The following is a 21175-nucleotide window of genomic DNA, read 5'->3' as shown; positions in this document are numbered from 1 at the left end:
GCTGGCCATCTTGTGGTGGCCATCTTGTGTCCACATGGGGGCAGGATCTTTGACCACATGGGGGCAGCCATCTTGAGTGATGGTCAATCTGCATATTACTCTTTTATTAGATAGGATAGAGGCTTGGTGCATGGGTGGGGGCCAGCTGGTTTGCCCTGAAGGGTGTCCTGGATCAGGGTGGGGGTTCCCGTGGGGCATGGGGCGGCCTGGGCGAGGGGCCTGTGGTGGTTTGCAGGCTGGCCATGCCCCCCAGCGACCCAAGCGGAGGCCCTGGTATCTGGGATTTATTTATTTTCTACAATTGAAACTTTGTAGCCTGGAGCGGAGCCAAGCCTTCTGCTCGCTCTGTGGCAGGAGCCATTTCTGTTGGGATTTATTTATCTTCTATAATTGAAACTTTGTAGCCTGGAGTAGAGGCCTAGACCAGCCAGGGCTGCAGAAGCTTGGCTTCCTCCATCGCTGGGGGCAACCCTAGCCTCCTGCTTTCTCCAGCTCCATGGCTGCCGCCATTTTTGTTGGGATTTATTTATCTTCTATCATTGAAACTTTGTAGCATGGAGTGGAGGCCTGGGCCAGCAAGGGCAGGCAGAAAGGTTGGCTTCCTCCATTTCTGGGGAAACCCAAGCCTCCTCCTGCTCTCCGTGGCCGCAGCCATCTTGGTTGGGTTTATTTGCATATTTGCTCCTGATTGGCTGGTGGGCGTGGCTTGTGGGTATAACAGAGTGATGGTTATTTGCATACTACTCTTTTGTTAGATAGGATTTTAATGGGGGAATAAAGAGTAAGACACAAGAACATGGAATAAAATAAGGAATGTTCTAGACTAAGATATCACTGAAGGTAGCAGGGAGGGAAAAATAGAAACACCAAAGTCTGTATAACAATTTTGCTTTGTTTTAGGAGAGGAAGAGAGTCAAATGGGAAAATGTTTCTGTTTTCATCATGAAGAAAGTAAGTTATAAACTCCGAAGGCAGAAGGAATAATATTACAATGAGACAATGAAAGATTTGGAATGCCAATATCTGCCATATTAAGATACCAGATGAAGCTCAATGATGAGTGGCTTTCTAACTGGGCACCCTCCCCCCCGCCCCAAAGTACAGAGGAACATGAAACCAAGATCAACATTCCTTCAGTTGGTAGGTCACAGGCAGGAGCATGACTGTGGCCAAACCAAGGCAAGTCGAGACAACAATGAAGTTTAGTGAGACCTGGGCCTGGCTAGTGTTCTGAATGAATGCCACCAAGAAGGGCCGAGAGAAGGTTTGCCATTTTCAGTTAAATAAACTAAGGGTCAGAGAAGTGCATCATAGAATCCTTCTTCTATAAAGTGAGGGGAAGGTAGCTGGAAGGATTTAGTGAGGCAGCATATGTAAAAGCACCAAGCCAATAATAGGTGCTCAAGAATGAACCTCTCCCAGAGAACCACAGAGCAGGAAGGAATTAAAAACAAAAAAAAAGGAAACCCAGTTAGTCTTCAAGGAGATTATAATTCTACCAAGAAACAAAATGCACCTACAGGTAATCACACAGAATGGCCTAAAAATTAATAATAATAAATGTTAAATACAAAATGGTAAACAGACTTACAATTGACAAAGATCATTATGACAATAGCGTGCAGACAAGGTTAAAGATGGAGCCAGCCTGGACAACCTGTAGAAACTCTTGCTACAATTTATATGGGGGAAAAAAAAGCCTGGGATTATTCCTAAATTAAAGCCACAGTGGTAAGGACAGAGAGTAGAAACTGAAGAGTTAAGAGGTAAAAGGAGCAGACTAGATGGCCAAACATAGAGCAAAGAGAGATAAAAGACTCAAGCTGGCCACAGGGGACTAGAAAAGAAGGCCATTCCCAGGGAAAAGGAGCCCAGGACGAGGCAGCTGCAAAGATGAGTCCAGTTTGGATGCTCTGAGTGTTAAGAGCTATGTGGCATCCTGGTGAGGAGGAAGATCAAGAGAAAGATCAGGAGGTTAGGAACATTGTGTCTGGGTGGAATGGAAGTTAAGGAGGTAGAGGAGACAGCCAGGGAGCCATGCAGAAAAGGGCCCTACGATTAAACCATAGCAAATGAAAAGGACTTTCAGAAGAGCATGGCAAGGAGTGGCTAGGTAGAAGCAAAATAGGAAGCTGACAGTGGACAGAGTTCTGGAATGGTGTGAGAGTAAGATGCAGCATAATAGGCTTTGAAATCATGGAGTCACTTCCATGGGCACAGTTTCAGGCAATGGTGGGAGTAAAGGCCAGGTTGTAGCAGTTGAAGTAGGAAAAGGTTAGAAAAATAAAGAAAAGAGAAAAATAAAATGCAGCCTAAAATTTCAAGAAGCTGACTGGACTAAGGAGATGAGTTAGAGAGGAAAATGCAGAATAAAGGGGCAGTATTTTTTTTCTTAAAGATGGAATAGACTTAAGCATGTTTGTGTTCTAAAGGGAAAGGCTCAGAAGAGAAGCAGGGTTAACTTACAATCAGGACATGAGATTACTGATGACTGAGATCTCTAGACAAGCAGAAATGGGAACAGTCCAGAGCTCAGGTAAAGAGATGAGGACAGGAGGAGGGCACTACTTATAGTATAACAGGGACGGGTGAGAGTAAGTGTGGTGAGTGAGGTTTGCAGAAGAAAGTGGAAGAGAGTCTCACCTAATCCATTAAGGGAGTGACAGGCATGAATAACTACCTTCTGCTGGGAGGAAAGAAATGGCTTAGAGAACTGCACTCCTAGGAAACAGGAACACGCCGCCTGGCAACCCAGCGGATGACCAGGAACTGCCCAGCTTGGCAGAAACTGGATTTGCAGGGCTACCCATTTGTAAGGCTTTGAGTTTCTTCTCCAGCAGTGTGTGGTGGCCTCAGTACAGAAGTTTAAAGCAAACATGATTCACCCAGAGCTAAGATTTAGGCAGGCCTATATTAGGAAAAGATGACAGGAGCGCAAGGGAGTTGAAAATCCTGACAAAAGAATAGGTAAAATGAGAGAACCAGGGGGCTTAGACTGGCTAGGGCAGATGTGAAGTGAGAAGGGAGAAAAAGGAAGAATTTAACCACAAGTCTTAATAAAAGAAAAACTGGTGCCATGGAATGACAATGGACAAGATGAGATGATGAAATCTAAAGTTCAACATTACAGAAGAGGTTCAATTTTGACTTATACAAGTGAGGCCATGGAGCAGATGGACTGAATTGAAAGGAAGTTCAGTTCCCTGGTGGAGGCACTCAAGGCCCTATGTGACCAATGGAATGTCCAAGGATGAAGAACAGGACAGGGGGCATAGGAAGGTGGCAGGGAAGAGGGAAGGCACAAGGAGGGTAGTGGTGTGAGCACGCGCGCACACACACACACAAAAGTAACAAGAATGGAAAAAAGCTGTGATGATATGGCATAACCCTCAGTGGGGAGGGTGCTGAGTGTGGCCGTGAAAGGAAAGCTACTAGAATGCTAGACCTGCAAGCCATATAAGGCCCATGAAATAAGTTGGTCTGGCCCTGACGAGGCATTCGGGGTGAGCTAATTAAATGTTTGACCAAATATAGCAGGCTAATTTTTAAGCTGATAATTTTGTATGGCCTGCAAATGATGTTATAAATATCCAAATGACCCTTGGCAGAAAAAAAGTTCCCCATCCCTGCTTAGAGGATGGAGAAGCAGGTCTGGTAGAGGGGACAATGGGCTCTCAGACAGCAAAGCGGGTGGAGAGGAGCAGGTGTGCATTCTGGCTGGAGAAAGGAGGGACCGATATGTTGAGCTGTTGCAGACACTACATTTGTTTAGCTACTGTTGCCTTCCCAGGGTGAAGGGCATCAATGACCAGATGGGGTGGGGATTGCAGAAGTCACAGGAGAATAACAGGAGGAAGAGGTTCCATGAGCAGTCACTCGGGCCAAGGGCAGAGACAGACCAGCACCACCAATGGAAAGGGGATGACACTCGTGGGTCAGCAGAATAGTGGCCCCCAAAATGTCCATGTCCTAATCCCTGAGCCTGTGAATATTTTCTCTCATGGCAAAAAGAATTGTGCAGATGTGACTAAGTAAAGAATATCGAGATGGAGTGACCACCTTAACTTCTGTACCCAATGTCATCACAAGGGTTCCTCTAAATGGGAGGCAGAAGGATCAGAAAAGGAGACGAGATGATAAAAACTGAGGTTGGAGTGATGTGGGCCAAAGAACATAGGTGGCCCTAGAAGAGAGAAAAGGCAAGGAAACAGATTCTTGCCTACAGCCTGCAGAAGGAGCATAGCCTTGCTGACCCTAAGTCTCATCAAGTGACAGCAAGGTGGGGTAGGAGGGACCTGACTCAAGCAGGAATTACAGTTCTTAAAACCTTGTACCACAGTTGACCTCTACCCTGCCCTCTACACAGAAGCCCTGAGGAGGTTCTCAAGGTACAGATTTCCAGGCTCTACCCCTGAGGTTCCAATCTGGTAGGTCTCAGCAATTACCACACATCTGTGTTTTCCAAAGTTCCATAAAAGTATGTGACGTGAAGAGGATAGTTAGCATTTTTTAAATGTGAGGTCCAGCACTTGGTTTCGCTTTCCCTGTTTGTGCCACCTCTTCTCCCTATTCTATTACATGTCCAAGATTACAATTATTAGGCCTTTCACATAATGAAAAGTACTAGATGTAACTCAACAGGTATCATGAAAAGTAAAGCAAATAAAAAGTATTAGCTTCTCGTTGCTAGCTAAAATGCAATAATATAATGATGCAAATCTGACATAATTTTTAAATATAAATTGTCTTTTTTTTAAGGATTCAAAACTTTTATATAGGATTGGAAATTCCTTAATAAAGACTTTCAACAAAATTATGTAATAATCTCTGAGTTTTGGTGGAAGGAAAAGGGAAAAACAGTCTGCCATCAATTATAGTTCCCTTGCCTTTTTTTCAGGAGTCTTAGAAGTCACTGGTTATAATATATTAAATATCTGTGTCATGGCTTTGTGGAAGAAGTCACTATGTTGTGGACTGTGTTATTAATTTTAAAATTATTCATTAAAATATGTATTGAATATATATTTTACCATGTACTAGGCATTGTGCAAAACTTTGGAAATTCAGAGATATATTAGACAAAGTCTCTCCATCCTAATGGAGGAGGAATAGAGTTAGAGTTAGAAAATTATCATCCAGGCAATGATAGAATTATATATAGAATTCTGAGGCCAGCAAATGCTTCCCTGACATCTTGGGGGGTGGTGGTGGTAGTAGTAGTTGTTCAATAAAGCTTCTTAGAGGAAGGACAGATAAATCTTGAATGATAAGAAAGGATTAGTCCAGTGAAGATGGTAAGCAGAGGGACTGGGAGTAGAGAGGAGGAAAGGAGAGAGGAAAGAACTAAAAGTGCACTAGAAAGCTGTGTGGTGAGAGACTAAAGCTTATTCTGGACATTGCTAGTATTGTTCATCAGATAACAGACTTACATACTATAAATCAAATTGTCCCTGAAATACTGAAAACACAAACTGTGAAGACTAGGGCAACGGAAGGCTTAGTATCTAGGTAAAGATGATCCCCTGAAGCTGCACGCCCCCTGTGGCAGTAGTCACTTTGTCAAGTTCTGGGCATCTTCACAGTCAGGTAGGACATGATGTAGGTGTCTCACTGTCTCCTCTAACATGCTGCCTGACCTACCACCACCAAGCAACATATCAAAACAGATCCCTGGAGCCTGATTCTTGGGTGAACAATGCAAGTAATATCAACTAATAAAAAGAAATACTAACACTTACTGAGTGTTTATCTTGTGCATGTTGCATCCTATGTCCTTTACATGTACAATTTATTTAATCCTTCAACAACCCAAGGAGGAGGGTATGGCACTTTCCCTACTTTATGGATGAGGAAACTGAACACGGAGAAACTGACTGGCTTGTCCCAGGACTGGGAGCTGGTAGGTAAGGGCACCGGATTTCAAACCCTGGAGTCCAGCTCTGCAGCACACACTCTGAAACATTAAGGCTATGATTAGCTTTGTTTTGCCACTCTCCAGCAACTACAAATCTGATAAGTTGGTGTGCTCTCTAGGCAAACAATTTAATTCTAATTAATTCACTTAAGTGTTGATTCCTTGTAAAAATATAAGACCTTCAGTAGTTCACCTGGGAAAACAGTTCAACGGGTGCTGCTACAGCCTTCTGCTCTTTCAAGTACTGCCCCCAAGACCACGTGTCCTGTACAGCCGCTGAAGGGACTGGGGAAAAACAAAACCAAAAAACAATGACTTTTCTTGAAACAATTAGTGACAGAAAAATAATAAAATTTGAAGATAAACCCAAGAAGCAGGCAAATTAATTAAATTGGTCATCACAAGACCCAGAAACCAAAAAGAGCATTCTCTCTCATTTTCTGTGAGCATTGAGTAAAGTCATCTAGCTATCCCATATTCAGCTTTTCCTGTTTTAGAACAGGCTTATGAATATACCCCACCCCAAGGAGACTGGTGGTGAACACTTTAAACAGGCACCCTCTTACGCTTCATGAAAGAGTGAACAGGTACAGGTTCTCTACAAGATGATTTGGTTAATTTTAAGGTGAATGACTTGAGAACTTTTTTTATCATCTCCTTTAACTTTACCTCTTTTTTGGTGTGAATGCCAATTAGTGGGAGCTGTCAGAAGGCAATGTGGAATATATGTCAAAAGCCTTACAAATTATTCATAACTTGGAACCAGCAATTCTTCTAGGTATTTGTCTTAATACAATTACAGTGGATGTGTCCAAGGGACAAACACAAAAGTTTAATCCTAGAGTTCTTTATAATAATGAGAAACAAACTAAAGGCCCACTAAGAGGGGGTTATTAAATGCATGCATAAACATGTTATTTTAGTAACTGGCTGTAAAGTTACATTATAGCACACTGTTAATGGCAGAGGAAGGCTATGTAAGTGGGGGCGGGGAGCAATTTTAGAAAACAAAATGATTCTTTTGTGTAAAATATGTAGTGGAAATAGAAAGAGTACAATTATATAAATCTAAATCTTAAATGAAGTCATCTTTAGGTACTAGGATTATAAAAAATGTCTTTCTACTTTTATCTTCCTGCTTTCCAAATTTTCTAGATGAATACCTATCCTTTGTAATTCAATAACATATCTTTAAATAATAAAAATCGGGCAAAAAGGACTAATAATTGTTTTAAGTTTATAATCTATGCCCCAGTAATTCCTCTTCTAGGATTATTACATGCAAAGAAAGTAGTCATGATAAAACATAATAGTTAAATGTACATAAAATTATTATAGCAAAAATGCAAAATAAAATTAATATGGGAGAAAGGTTAAATAAATTATGGTACACATATGTATGATTATGAAGTTACAAACATCCATATTTTCAAATAAAATATCTTGAGAAATTTTTGTGATGAATAAAAATCAAAGGACACAAAATAGTACATATAATATGATCTTAAATTTTAAAATAAATATTACATATATTAAAACATTCACTTATCCAACATATTTATAAAGAACCTTCTTTGTGCAAGGTACTATGCATATATGTGTGTCCACACATACAAGCACATGCATAGGAAAGCAATTGAAACAGCAAAATATTGACAATGGCTATACATGGGTAGTGAGATTAATGTAAATATTCTTTTCTTATTTTTACTTATACAGTTTTAAAATTATCTACAAGTATTATTAATTAGCCTACTTTCCACACTGTGTACTCACACACATACACATACAGACATCCTTGGAGAAGACTGATAAACATTTCTAACATTTATCTTTCTGTAAAATGCTCCAGAAGAAGGTACAGATGGTAAAGGGTCAGAATTTCATGAGCACTAGTGGTGACAGGTGTTAAGATACACCTCTAAGTCAAACATCTGAAACCTCTCAAGACAATAAAGCAACCTGATGGAATAACAAACATAAAAATATACCAAGTTGTGCATAAAAAATTCATGTAGCATTTTAATCATTCAAAAATAATTTCTGAGCTCCTCTTAATGTTCCAAGAAGTGTGCTGCCTGCTGGATTAAAAATATAACCCAGTCTCTGGTCTAATGGATGAAAAATAAATAAATAAATTTTCCTTTGGTATCCATACATATCACTGACAATAAAGAGAATATTTTATACTCAGGTAATAAAAAAAAATAACTTCTTCAATGTATACATTTAAAATAGATACAACAGAGCATGCACATTAACATAACATTTACTCTATATCAATCAACACACTAACTTGTTATTATTGCTAAGCAATTGTACTTAATAAAGCATGAGAATTTTAAAAGCATTTTAATTATCAAGTAGGCTGACAGAATTGTCATCAATGATTTTTCTTGTTTTGTTTGAAAACAGTGAAATATCATCGTGTGATTTCCATCAGAGCTCAGTCTGTTGGCCATTACACTTCTTAAGGATTTGCTGCTACTTCTACCACAACGTGAGACAATTTATTTTCCTAAACAGAGAAAGTAATCTGACAAACTCAGAAGATGATCTGGTAAGATTGTTCAACATTCCTATTTTCACATAAACATTTTACTACATTACAATTATATGCTTTGCAAAAACATTATAGCAGTGATGGCTCTAAAACAAATATAGATATCTCATTTTCTACCACAGCTGTGTTCTTTAAAAGATTGTGTGTAACTTGTCAATTTAATCATATTTTCAATTGTCATATATTATCATTTCACTAGAAGTAAATCATATCTAAGACCTTCTTTTATGATCACATAAGTATGCAATGAACCTTTTAAAATTTATCAGGAAGAGAAACCATAATATAAAACAATAACAACTTTCAGTGAATTAAATATTTTTGTAAAGCAAGAGAACTACTTAGCAATATAGTGCCTGCAAATACCAAGGCGCCTGCACCTGGAGCCTGGAGACAACCCTTCGCTTGTCACTGACTCTAAAGTATTCTGTCATCCCTTTTGTCTATTTTCACCTTGTTTCATTCTTTTTTCACAAGGATTACATTAGCTGAAACTAGCATTGGCTGATATGAGCCAGTCTGCATATTTAGAATTAGAATGTAAGATCCTAAAAAGAAGAGATTTTGGCCTTCTTCATCATTATGTCTCTGGAGCTATAATCATGCTTGGCATAAATATTTGCTTATGAATTAAAGGGAAGGTAGGCAGAATAGTACTTTTGGCTTTCATGAGGGACACCTGTAATAGTGTCAAGTAACTAAATAAATAATTATAAATAAATAAATAAATAAATAAATAAATAAAATGAATTCAAAGATATTTATTTTGAGCAACTCATTTCTCAATTTTCTGAAGGGAAGAAACCAATTATGAGACAGCACTGCCTCAGGTACCAAACTTACTTTATTTTTATCCAGTATTCTCAGACATACTAAAAATATGACCTTCATTTTATAAAATACTAGAGGCCCGGTGCATGAAATTTGTGCACCGGCAGGGCAGGGGCTCCCCTTAGCCTGGCGTGCACCCTCTCACAATCCGGGATCACTGGCTCCTAACCACTCTACCTGCCTGCCTGATCGCCCCTAACCACTCTGCCTGCCTGCCTGATTGCCCCTAACCACTCTGCCTGCCTGCCTGATCACCCCCAACTGCTCGCCTGCCTGCCTGATCACCCCTAACCACTCACCTGCCTGCCTGATCACCCCTAACCACTCTGCCTGCCTGCCTGATCGCCCCTAACCACTCTGCCTGCCTGCCTGATTGCCCCTAACCACTCTGCCTGCCTGCCTGATCACCCCCAACTGCTCGCCTGCCTGCCTGATCACCCCTAACCACTCACCTGCCTGCCTGATCACCCCTAACTACTCTGCCTGCCTGCCTGATCACCCCCAACTGCTCGCCTGCCTGCCTGATCGCCCTTAACCACTCGCCAGCCTGCCTCATTACCACTAACTGCTCTCCTGCCTGCCTCATCACCCCTAACCACCTCTGCCTCAGCCCCTGCCACCGTGGCTTCATCCGGAAGGACGTCTGGAATGACATTATGCTTTTATTATTATAGATTGGATATACATACTGTTTTGTAAATCCTAAATTTCTACGGCCATAGTAAAATGTTACAATTATTACTCTTCTGCCAAACATATGTAATATTTTCAACAATAAGTATTTGTAAAAAAAGAAAAATGAACCCAGCCCTTTTAATATTCAGTTTATTACTTACATAGATAGCAAAAGACAAAAGCAGTTAAAGGGGCAGCTTCCTGTGTCCCTTGCACAAGGTGACACTGAAATAAAAAGGACCAGCTACTGCAATGTGGATGTCAGCTCAGCTACCCTGTTCCTGAGGACCCAATTTCAAGCTGTAGCAATGTTGTTTTATAGCCTACAGTTGCACTCCAAGGGGGTGGAGAAGGAGGGTGAAGTGATATGCCTCAATCTCATTGCCAGGAGGCAATGAGAAACTGTCTCAGGATAAACTCCTGGGGGAGGCCGGTAGGCAAATGAAAAATGACCTGTAGCAGCTAGCTCATCAGGAGCCTCCAAGTTGCCATGTTCCAGGAGGATCACAGGGCATTCTGTTAAGACTTAGATCACCTGCAGGTAGGCCTTGTCTACCTGGCCTAATTAGATATGTGCAACGTTACAGGAACCATGCTAGAGCCATTCCCCTACAAAACAATGGATGGATTTGGCTTTTACAAAATAAAGAGAGATGCAACACCTTCCCCATGTGGAAATAGGGAGGGCCATGTCTTTTTTTCTCTGAGCAGTATGAGTTAGTGAGTGAGTGTGTGTGTGTGTGTGTGTGTGTGTGTGTGTGTGTGTGTGTGTGTGTGTTTCCTTTCTTCTAAAAGCAAGAAAGAATCCCTCCACTGATCTGCAGGCCTGAGGTGTTTGGTTTACTTAGCCTTAGCCAAATTTGTAGATCAGCAAATACTGTAACTTCTTTCACAAAAAGTAGCATTTTGTGCCTGGTGAAATGACAACCTGACACATTTGTATTTTACCACTCACTGAATTTTGCTTTGTTCTTCTACACACACCTTGAGATTTGTTAACCTAGTCATCAGACTAGCAAGAGCAAAGGCTAGAAATTGAAAGCAAAGAACACAGAAGAAAACGTGCTGAAGACAGCCAAAGTAATAGCAAGATGGTAGAAGCCAAGCTCATTGACCAAAGCAACATTATGAGATGATAAGGAATTGCTTCTAAGTGCTTAGCTTCTGGTTATGCTATTACTACTATCAGGAGTTCATGGCACCATGGACATGTCACATTTCTGCAGCATGCCTTTAAAAAAAATGGCCATGAACCAATGTTCTCCACTGATGATAATTATTTTCTTGTTTACAATCCCAGGGATAGGCCTACAGAAACTATGAACAAAGGGAGTTGCCTGGCCAGTGTGGCTCAGTTGGTTGAATGTCATCCCATGATCCAGAAGGTCACAGTTTGATTCCCAGTCATCGCACATGCCCAGTAAGGGGCGTGCAGGAAGCAGCCGATGGATGTTTCTCTCTCATCGATGCTTCTATCTCGCTCTCCCTTTCCCTTCCTCTCTCTAAAATAAATAAAATAAAAATAAAACCAGAGGGAGTAGATGAGAAGAACTGCAGCAGACCCAGCCAGAGCTGCCACCAGACCATTCACAGTGGGAATCAACTACAGAAGTAATAATGGACCAAGCTGTGCAATGTGAAAAGAGAGACTTGGTAATAAAGGAGAAGGGTCCATTGCTGAGAAAAACAAATCTACCAGTGTGGCAAAACAAAGTAACTAAGGAAAATACCAATCAAGAAAAGGCAAGTTCCATGCTGGGATGGGTTGAAGGCTGTGCACTGACTGATTTTCTTAAAGGTGTGAGCATATGGCATTACTTTATGAATGTATAGCTGCACTTCCCTGAGCCAGACCATGCATTTATAGACAGAAGAACACTGAGATACAAGAGATTTAGCTCTTGAAAGTATTCCTTTTACAGAGCACTCACAGTATCTAATGGGACTGGGTAGTATCATCCCCTTATAAAAGGAGTTCGCACTTTCAGTATGACACATCCCAGACCAGATATCCCTTAATCCTGAAGGAATTTTTTAGATTATGTAAACCAAGCTGTATCCCACTTAATCATTTTAGATCTGGCGTTATGAATAATTGAGTTTACTTAAATTAATTTAAAAAAAACCTTTACTTTGTATTTCAATTTGTGATATAAATACTCTTCCATTTGTGTGCACTAGCATTTTTGTTTTCAATCCTTCTTATTAAAAAAATCTAAAACATAAAAGCATAGCATGCTGTTAAAATATGTAAAGAGATCTAGTCATCCAATTCCATGATTTTTTTTTCAAACCTTAAATTTCTCTGTGCATGACCTCATTTTTACTTACAAAGGTATCCTATGAGGAGCCCTATATTAGCAGCCCCAATGTGGAACTACTCTGGCCACTTCCCACTCTGCCCTCTCAGTCTCCTATTTGTCCCCTTCAGAGAGCACAGATTTAAAAATTGCTGTGACAAATGCCTCCCTTTGGCAAAAAGAACATCCAGTTCTAGGAAACTGCACAATATTTATTAGAAATTTCCTGAACTAAAATTAAAAATGGCAGAGGGTGAAAAATGAATAAATTATCATTCTTAAGGAGAGAATAACCCATGTAATCTTAAGACCCATGCCTCAGAGCAATACCTTTCCAATTCCATTAGCTGCAAAAACAACCCTTCACACCAATATTTCAACTTCATTTCAAAAGTTATACTGCACATGGCTCCTTCAAGTAACATCTTAGAATATGTGAGAAAATCAATTGCAGGTAGCAACAAATGGATTTTACAACATTCTGATATAAATAATGCCTTCTATTGTGGTTCCAATTAGATGATACAATTCTCCTAATCTTAGCAACTTATCACTGCTGGGTATTAATCCCCTGCAGCAGCAGCTCCCTAAATAGAACTCAATTTCCATGCTCTCACATTTTAATAACTCTGCCACATCACTGTAACAAGGACTTTTTCGAAAACATTTTTCATTTGCACATTCAGGCTGCTTCTCATTTCAGTACAACTGAACTTAAAAATCATGCGTTGCTCATCTCCCTAGTCAAACCAGGTACTGAGAGTTGGGATATAAACAGAGAATTTCACCCTTGTCCTCATCTGGCATTTACTTTAGGGGATAGACACACAGTGCAGACAAAGTCACCCCCAACCTATCATATGGCAGGATTCAATGTTTAGGTGAATAAACAAGCAGGCAAGAGTTCTAATATGCACCAGTTAATAAACCCAAACAATGTGTCTGAGAACAAATGAAGAAAGATTAATTCTGAACAGAGAAAACTTCCTGTCACTGTGGCCTCAGAGAAAGGGTTCAGTGGACGGAAAAGATTAGAAGTCTGACTGCAGGAGGCCAAATTATTAAAAAGAAAAATCGATAAAGCAGCACGTGTGGACTTCACTTTGAGACATTATTTATGTCAGAATGTTTACAAATGAAGAGGAAGAGACAAGTAACATGAAAGCCTGAGGAGGGAAAACAGTGTCAAAGGAAAATAATTTTCTTTTCCTTTTTACCTTTTTTAAAGGAATATAGGAAGAAGAGGGCATTTTGGTTCAACAGCTAAGGGAAATAAACCTACAGAGAGGAATGAGGCTCTTAGAGAATGGGGAAGAGAAGCAGAACAGAGAGAATGTTTTAAGAACATAGGTAGAGGAAGGACTCTGAGATGAACAAGATTAAAAACAGGGGACTTTTTTGGGTGCTATGGAAAAGGCAAGAGATGAACAAGATTAAAAACAGGGGACTTTTTGGGTGCTAGGGAAGAAGACAGAAAACATAACACTGAGTAGCCTTCGTCTCCTTCATGATGTGGGAGGGTATCTGCAAAGAGTCAGGGTTATAGTGGTTATGTTGGGAGCCCTAGGAAAGGGAGAGTTATGGAAATTCAACCAGGACTGAAAAAGAAATACAAAGCAGTCCTGAGAGCCCTATTGAGTTAAGCTGGAGATTCTGCAGAGGGGCCACTGGCACTGAGGGACTTTCTCCATCAGCTCTTGGCAGTCTGCAAATGGAAGCAGATGGTGAAGTTTGTGGACAGCTGGGAACTGATGAGGAGATGGCCAAGTGGATGAGAGACTCTAAGCCAGGAGAACAGAAGATAAAATGTTTAAGGGGCCCCAACTGGCCTGGGAGGCATATGAAGTCTCAAAACAACTGACAGGGAACAAAAAGCAACGGAAAATCTAAAATACAGAATCCTATACATTTAAAAGCTTCCACAGATTTGAAGAAGTGAAAACAACTGAGGGTTATGCAGGTGTGAATAGAAGAGGATTTCAGGGTTTGGTGAATCCACAGTTTATTCAGCATACATCTATGTCTGGCACTATGCTCAGATGTTGCAACAAGTTGACAGAACAACACAAAAAAATAACATTGGAAATCTAAGTTTAGCAGAAAAGAGACGTGTGTGTAAGCAAGATATTCTAATATGGTGGTTTCCAAGTGTGGTCATCTTCTAGGAACTTGTTAGAAATGCAAGTTTTGGAGGCCATTCCCAGGCTTAATAACAGAAACTCCTAGCATGGGACTAGCAACCTCTTTTCACAAGCCCACCAGGTGACTCAAAAGCAGCTAATGGTTGGAAACCTCATAGACAGACAACAGTATGGTAATTACCAGAGGGAAAGAGGGTGGAGGGAGACAGGAGAATGTAAAGAGGGGATAAATGGTGATGGAAGCAGACTTGACTTGGGATGGTGAACACAATATAATATACAGATGATGTATTATAGAATTGTACACCTGAAACCTACATAGTAATTTTATTAAGCAATATAACCCCAAAAAATTCATTTTTTTTAAATATATTTTTTTGATATTTTACAGAGAGGAAGGGAGAGGGATAGAGAGCTAGAAACATCGATGAGAGAGAAACATCGATCAGCTGCCTCCTGCACACCTCCCACTGGGGATGTGCCCGCAACCAAGGTACATGCCCTTGACTGGAATCGAACCCGGGACCCTTCAGTCCGCAGGCCGACGCTCTATCCACTGAGCCAAACCGGTTTCAGCAATAAATTCATTTTTAAAAACGATTTTTAAAAGAAGAAAACCACTGCCCTAGAGTCAGGGCCAGACGCCTACTGCAGATGGCCCTAAAAACAGGGGCAGGATGAGAGCTCTCTGACCACAATTTGTTCTTGAATTTCTAGGAGTCTCCATCCTCCTCCCAAAATGTATTTTGACAGTATAGCCCTTTACTTGAGAAAGCTTAAGTGATCTTTTCTCCTTTCAAAAGAAGGACTGTAATAAAACCCCATGTTAAGAATTTTAGTCTTGAGCCTCTATGTGCTGTGAAGCCACTGGATGTTTTTGAGCAAACAAGTGCCCTAATGAGCTTTGGACCAGATTATCTTCTGTCCTTCCCATTGTTGGCTTTGTGATTTACATTTCTTTTAAAGACTGTTAGAGGCTGTTTTAGAAGTGACAGACCAAGGAGGGAAGACTAGTTATCAGAAAGGCAGCTGTCTCAACAAGTAGGCATGAGTTGATGAGGTCTTGATTTGAGACAGCCGTTATGAGGATTGAGAGGGGCCAAAAGAATTCAGAGAGATATTTGAATGAGACGTGACAAAATTGGATAGTGAGATGGGGAAAAGAGGACTTTTATAGCTTAGGAGACTGACTTTGTAATTGTGAATGCCATTAAGAAAGACAAAGAAAACCAATGGGAGCCAGGGACTCAAGAAACTCACTGTCTTCTGCTAATGACACAGACTCTGTGTTAGATACTAATGATTTACAGAAGCATAAGAGATAATTTTGTCCTTAAGGAGTTTGCAGCTTACTGGAGAATCAGATAACTATTATAAAACAAGGAAAATCCAACCTCACAGATATGAGCTAAGGGCTATGAGAACAAAGTGGACAGAACAATCAAGATTGTCTTGAAGACACTATTCATTCAGTTTTCACTTTTTATGCAACAAATATTAATTGAATACTTATTATGTGCTAGAGGATTATAATACAGCATAAAACAAACAAAAACCCCTACCTTTATCCACCATAAATCCTAGTGTGCAAAGACAGACAATAAACAACAAAAATAAGTAAAATACACAGCATGTCATATGGCATTACGCATTACAAAGAAAATAAAGCAGAGAAATGGGTTAGAAAATATGAGCAGCAGAGGATTTATAATTTTTATATATGTTGATTTCTCATCAAAAACAATGGATGCAAAAAGACAACTAAATGATATCTTTAAAACAGAGAAAGCCATATAACTGTTAAGTAAAAGAATTATACATCGAATGTAAACATCCTCCAAAAAATGAGAGTGAAAAAATATTTTTAGATTTAATAAAAATTAGTTTTGATATTTTTATAATTTCTTTTATAGAATGATGTAGTTTCTACTCTTGACTATTTCCTCATACCTAGATAGTTCATTTAGTCTCCTAAAAATACTCTTATAAGACCACTTTTCCCCTTTAAACATTTAAGTCTTTAAGCTACTTTGAATTTCTTTTTAAATAGAAAGACAGGTAGATTGGCAAGCATAATCTATTCTTTGCCCACCTGAATTTATTTACATCCTTTTTATATATTACATTCTCACATCTCCTTTTAGTTTTTCCATTCTGTTCCACAGATTCTTGGACTATTACTATACAACCAGAATGTTGGGAATTTCAGTATGAAATATCTTTATCTATTTTAAATTAAAACCAGTTGGGATTCTATTTTGGAACTGAATTAAATATTAACTTAGGGAGAATTAACATATTTGTGTTATGTTTTTTCATTTGTGCAGATATTTACATGTACCGATAGGATTTTCTAGTTCTATTCATATGATGTCCACTTTTCTTATTCACTTTATTCAAAATATTTTATACTTTATTGCTGTTATGGGTGCAATATTTTTGTTTTATTTTTTAAATATATTTTTATTGGTTTCAGAGAGTATGGGACAGGAAGAGAAAGACAGAAACATCAGTGATGAGAGAGAATCATTGATCAGCTGCCCCCTGCATGTCCCCTACTGAGGATCGAGCCCCCAACACAGGCATGTGTCCTTGACCAGAATCAAACCTGGGATCCTTCTGTCTGCAGGCTGATGCTCTATCCACTGAGCCAAACCAGCTAGGGCATAAACATTTGTTCTTTCAAAGGTGAAGGACAGTTCATCTGTGCCCCTGGCTGGACCTCATCTTCCAGTTTCTTCTACTGTATGACCTATTCAAATGTTCAACATTTTTGTCAGTGTATCTTGATAATCATTAGTTTGCTAGAAAATTATCTAGTTCCTCCAGAGTTTCAAATGTGTTACATGTATTACACTCTCTCACTTTTACTTAAGTTCCCCAAAATTTATTTATTTATTCACTTAAAATACCAATAACAAACTCATTACACTAGTAACATCTATTTTTATCTTAATTTAATTTATTTTATTGTTGATAGTATTACAGATGTCTTCCATTTCCTTCCTTTGCTCCCTCTCACTGCTACTTTTTGAAAAAAACTTCTACATCATTAGTTAATTTTCCTTTCTCAATTAGTAATTAAGGTTAAGATGCATATGAAACATGCATTTGGAAGATTCCTGGCTTAGGAGATGGGTAAATGGTGACAGCATTAAAAGAGAGCAAGAACAAAGAGAATGAGAAAAATGGGAAGGTGTGAATTGATATAATGAAGGAAAACCAGGTAGAGTACACTTCCAGTGTGGAGCTGAGATATGAATCTGCAGCTAGGTAGAAATAACTGGGGTAGCATCAAGACAATAACAAGTGCTAGATGATTTGGCTCAGTGGATAGAACATTGGGGGTCAGTGGTTCGATTCCGATAAAAGGCACATACTGTCCCAGTTGAGGCACATACAGGAGGCAATCAATCGATGTGTCTCTCTCACATCCATGTTTCTCTCTCTGTCTCCCCCTCTCCCTTACACTCTCTCTAAAAATCAACGGAAAAATATCCTAAGGTAAGGATTAGCAACAACAGAAAAAGACAATAACAGAAGTCACCAAGAGAAAAAGTGTAAAATGAAAAGAGAAGCAAGTTGAAACACAGGGGAATCTCCACACTTAAATGGAAGGTAGAGAATAAATAACTGATAAAAGAGTAGGCATTAAGATATACAAACCAGAACAGAATGATCTATCAGAATACAAGGAAAGAGCAAATGAGGAAGGAGGAGGAGAAGGGATAGGAGGGGAGGAAGAAGAAGTGAAGGAAGAGTAGATGGAGAAGGAGAAGAAGGTGGAAAAGAGGAAGAAATAGTCAACACCTCAATTGAGAGGGCAGTTCAGATGGGTGAATGTAGAACAGAAGAATGAAGCCAAGAAGAAATTGCCAAATACTTAAAGGGAGCACTTTAACAACAGGGCGGAATGAGGATCAGAATTCCTGAGTGGGCCTTGTTCTGTCACTAGAAGAGAGTAAAGAACTAAGGACTCTCAAAAAAATCTGAATATTAAAATATTCAGGTGACGGTGAAGATCACAGGAAAGAGCACATTTATATTCAGATTTTACAGTTAATCTGATTTCCCCCTTGATGTGGGGCAGACAGGTCCACAAAGATAATTTTCATCACTGAGATTCCTTAAAGAAGACCCATGTAATTATGGGTTGATGTTAAAATAATCTCCTATGAATACCACCCTGTAAATCATCAAATTAACACACATCCATATAAGATGGCAATATTCTCTTTGGAAAGTGATTAACTACATATTTCCCTTGACCTTTTTCATCTATGTATCCTGGAGACATCTAATAAAATCTGTTAAATATAATTTAGCTGCAGTTGTTATTGCTACTTTCATTAATTTAAATAGTTCTATCAGGATTTAGACTGTCCTCTATTCAAGATATTCCCTGCTAGGCCGTAATTAATGGGAATACTTAAAATATTATTCAAATTGTTGTTTTATTCTTCACACTTAAAAGTTTTTAAAATAAATTATGTTCCAAAATCTTATCTTAACCTCTTAACTTTCGAACCTTTTAAAATAGCAACCATTCTTGTGAATGTAAATTTTAAATCCATAAAAGAAGACTGTTTCCATTCACTAGTAGACCATGTGAGGCAACGAAGAGTAGTTTCATTAGTTGAAAGATAACACTGTTTAAATGATAGCTATAATACACAAACATCTAGAATAGTTTCATAAAAATTCTTAGAAAGTACACTCAAAGGCATCAGTGGAGATTCCAATAGTCACCACTGGATTCTTCTCTACTGAGCTCTTTAGAACTCTTTTACAATGACAGCCCTAGTCCTGACTTGAATTATAATGTTGTATAAACACAACAAGAAAGTGCAAAAATTGTAGATCTAATAACTAACAAACCCTAAACTATGTGCTAAAGGAGGTGAATAATAATTGTTCCCTAATAGGTACAAAATAATTTCCATTTCCTGCAAGAAAGCCCAAAGTGAATCTGCAAGTTATAACTTGTGGTTGGCAGAAAAATGGCTTCCCAAAGATATCCATATTCTGATCCCTAGAAACTGTGATTATGTTACATCATATATCAAAAGAGATTTTGCAGTTGTGATATTAACTCCTTGAGATGGGGATGTTACCTTGGATTATCCAGGAGGTCCCAATATAATCACAGGGGTCCTTAAAAGTAGAGAAGCTTTCACAGCTGTGAACAGAAGGTGTGACTCCAACAGAAGGGTCAGAGAGATGCTACATTGCTGGCTTTGAAGATGGAGGAAGGGGCCATGAGCCAAGGAGTGAAAGTGTCTTCTAGAAGTAGGAAAAGGCAAGGAAACAGGTCCTCCCCTAGAGCCTCAAGAAGGAATGCTGTCCTGCCCACATGTAACCTTTTGCCCAGTGCAACTCATGTCAATCTTCTAACTTACTGAATTGTAAGATAACACATTTCTGCTATTGGAGTGGTTAAGTCATGACTATAGGAAACTAATACAGAACTGTACATCATCTCTATATATAAAAGGCTAAGCGACCATCCGACTGTCCGACCAGCTGGTAGGTATGATATACACTGACCACCAGGAGGCAGATGCTCAATGCAGGAGCTGCTGAGCTGCCATGACTTGGCAGCAGCAGTTCTCTGGTGATGCACCCTGGAACCAGAGAGGAAGGAGCCCGATTCTAGAGTGTGTCACCCAAGAACTGCCCTCTCGCAATCCGGGACCCCTCAGGGGATGTTGGGGAGCAGGTTTTGGCCCAATCCCCACAGCCCAAACCAAGGGGAACCCACCTGCTGGACGGACCCTGCTCATTCCGCAGATACCCTTTGAGCAGCGGCCAGAGAGGGACCTCGGGAGGTTGGCTCCAGGGTGTGTCCGTCTCTCCCATTCCTGTCCCCATCAGCCACCTTCTAATTAATTAATTTTCAATGTGCACGAATCTGTGTATTGGGGCACTAGTAAATAATAAGTAATGATATTTAGTAAACTGTTCAAATTTACTAAATGCGTAATAACTGAAAATGGACCAAATCCAAATGATCATTTTTTATTTGCCATAAAAATAAAAAGGAATCCACAAATAAATAAATTCATTTAGGACAATAGTTACCACATCATAGGTACTGTATTCTCTCTCTGATTTAAACTGGGGTTCACTGTAGATAATACAGAGATGATAAAAGAGCAATTAAAAGAATTTATCCAGAGATGGGAAAAAAATGGCAGCAGTATAGACAGATGTGTACCGAGCCTTGTCCCATAGCAGTAAGAAAGAACAGCTGAGGGTCGCACAAGGAGTGTTTGTTGGCAAGTTAAGGGACAGCTAAACTCCAGGAGAAGGTGGGGGACTGCTAGACAGGGTTCCCCTGACCAGGCAGCCCCCACTGCAGCTGGGTCGCCTCCCGGAGCTGCGGGCTTGGTCGCGGAGTCTGCACCATCTTGAAAGGGAAAGTGGAGCTTATCGAAAGCCTGAAAATCCACAACTGCGGCACCCACGGACAGCTGCGAGCCCTACAACACCGGTCCCCAGTTGGCGCAAACTCACGGATTCAGAGGAGCTCTACACTCCACCACGGAAAGGTCAGATTTTGCCTGGGATAAGAAGAGAGAGAACTACATAACCAGACATCCGGAGAAGAGAGACCATGGGGAGACAAAGACACAGCCCGCATATGAAAGAAAAGCAGGCATCACCAGAAAAGGAAGTAAACGAAATGGAGGCAAGCAACCTTCCAGAGAAAGAATTCAGAGAAATGGTCATAAGGTGGCTGAAAAGAATG

General features: G+C 39.8%; 1 protein-coding gene across 1 annotated transcript in view; it reads right to left on the bottom strand.

Moving 5' to 3' along the window:
• The window catches only part of L3MBTL4 (L3MBTL histone methyl-lysine binding protein 4), a gene marked incomplete at its 5' end in the record, with an annotated part of 276294 nt that overhangs the window by 229658 nt on the left and 25461 nt on the right, over positions 1 to 21175 (bottom strand). The window contains one exon of the mRNA XM_080684810.1: positions 6108 to 6199. Within this exon, the coding sequence (XP_080540936.1) occupies positions 6108 to 6199 (92 nt within the window). The remainder of the gene's footprint in view (positions 1 to 6107; positions 6200 to 21175) is intronic.

The sequence above is a fragment of the Plecotus auritus genome, assembly GCF_963455305.1.
Source record: "Plecotus auritus genome assembly, chromosome: 8".
In the NCBI taxonomy this organism is placed as follows: domain Eukaryota; kingdom Metazoa; phylum Chordata; class Mammalia; order Chiroptera; family Vespertilionidae; genus Plecotus; species Plecotus auritus.
This window is presented reverse-complemented; position numbering and strand designations above follow the sequence as displayed.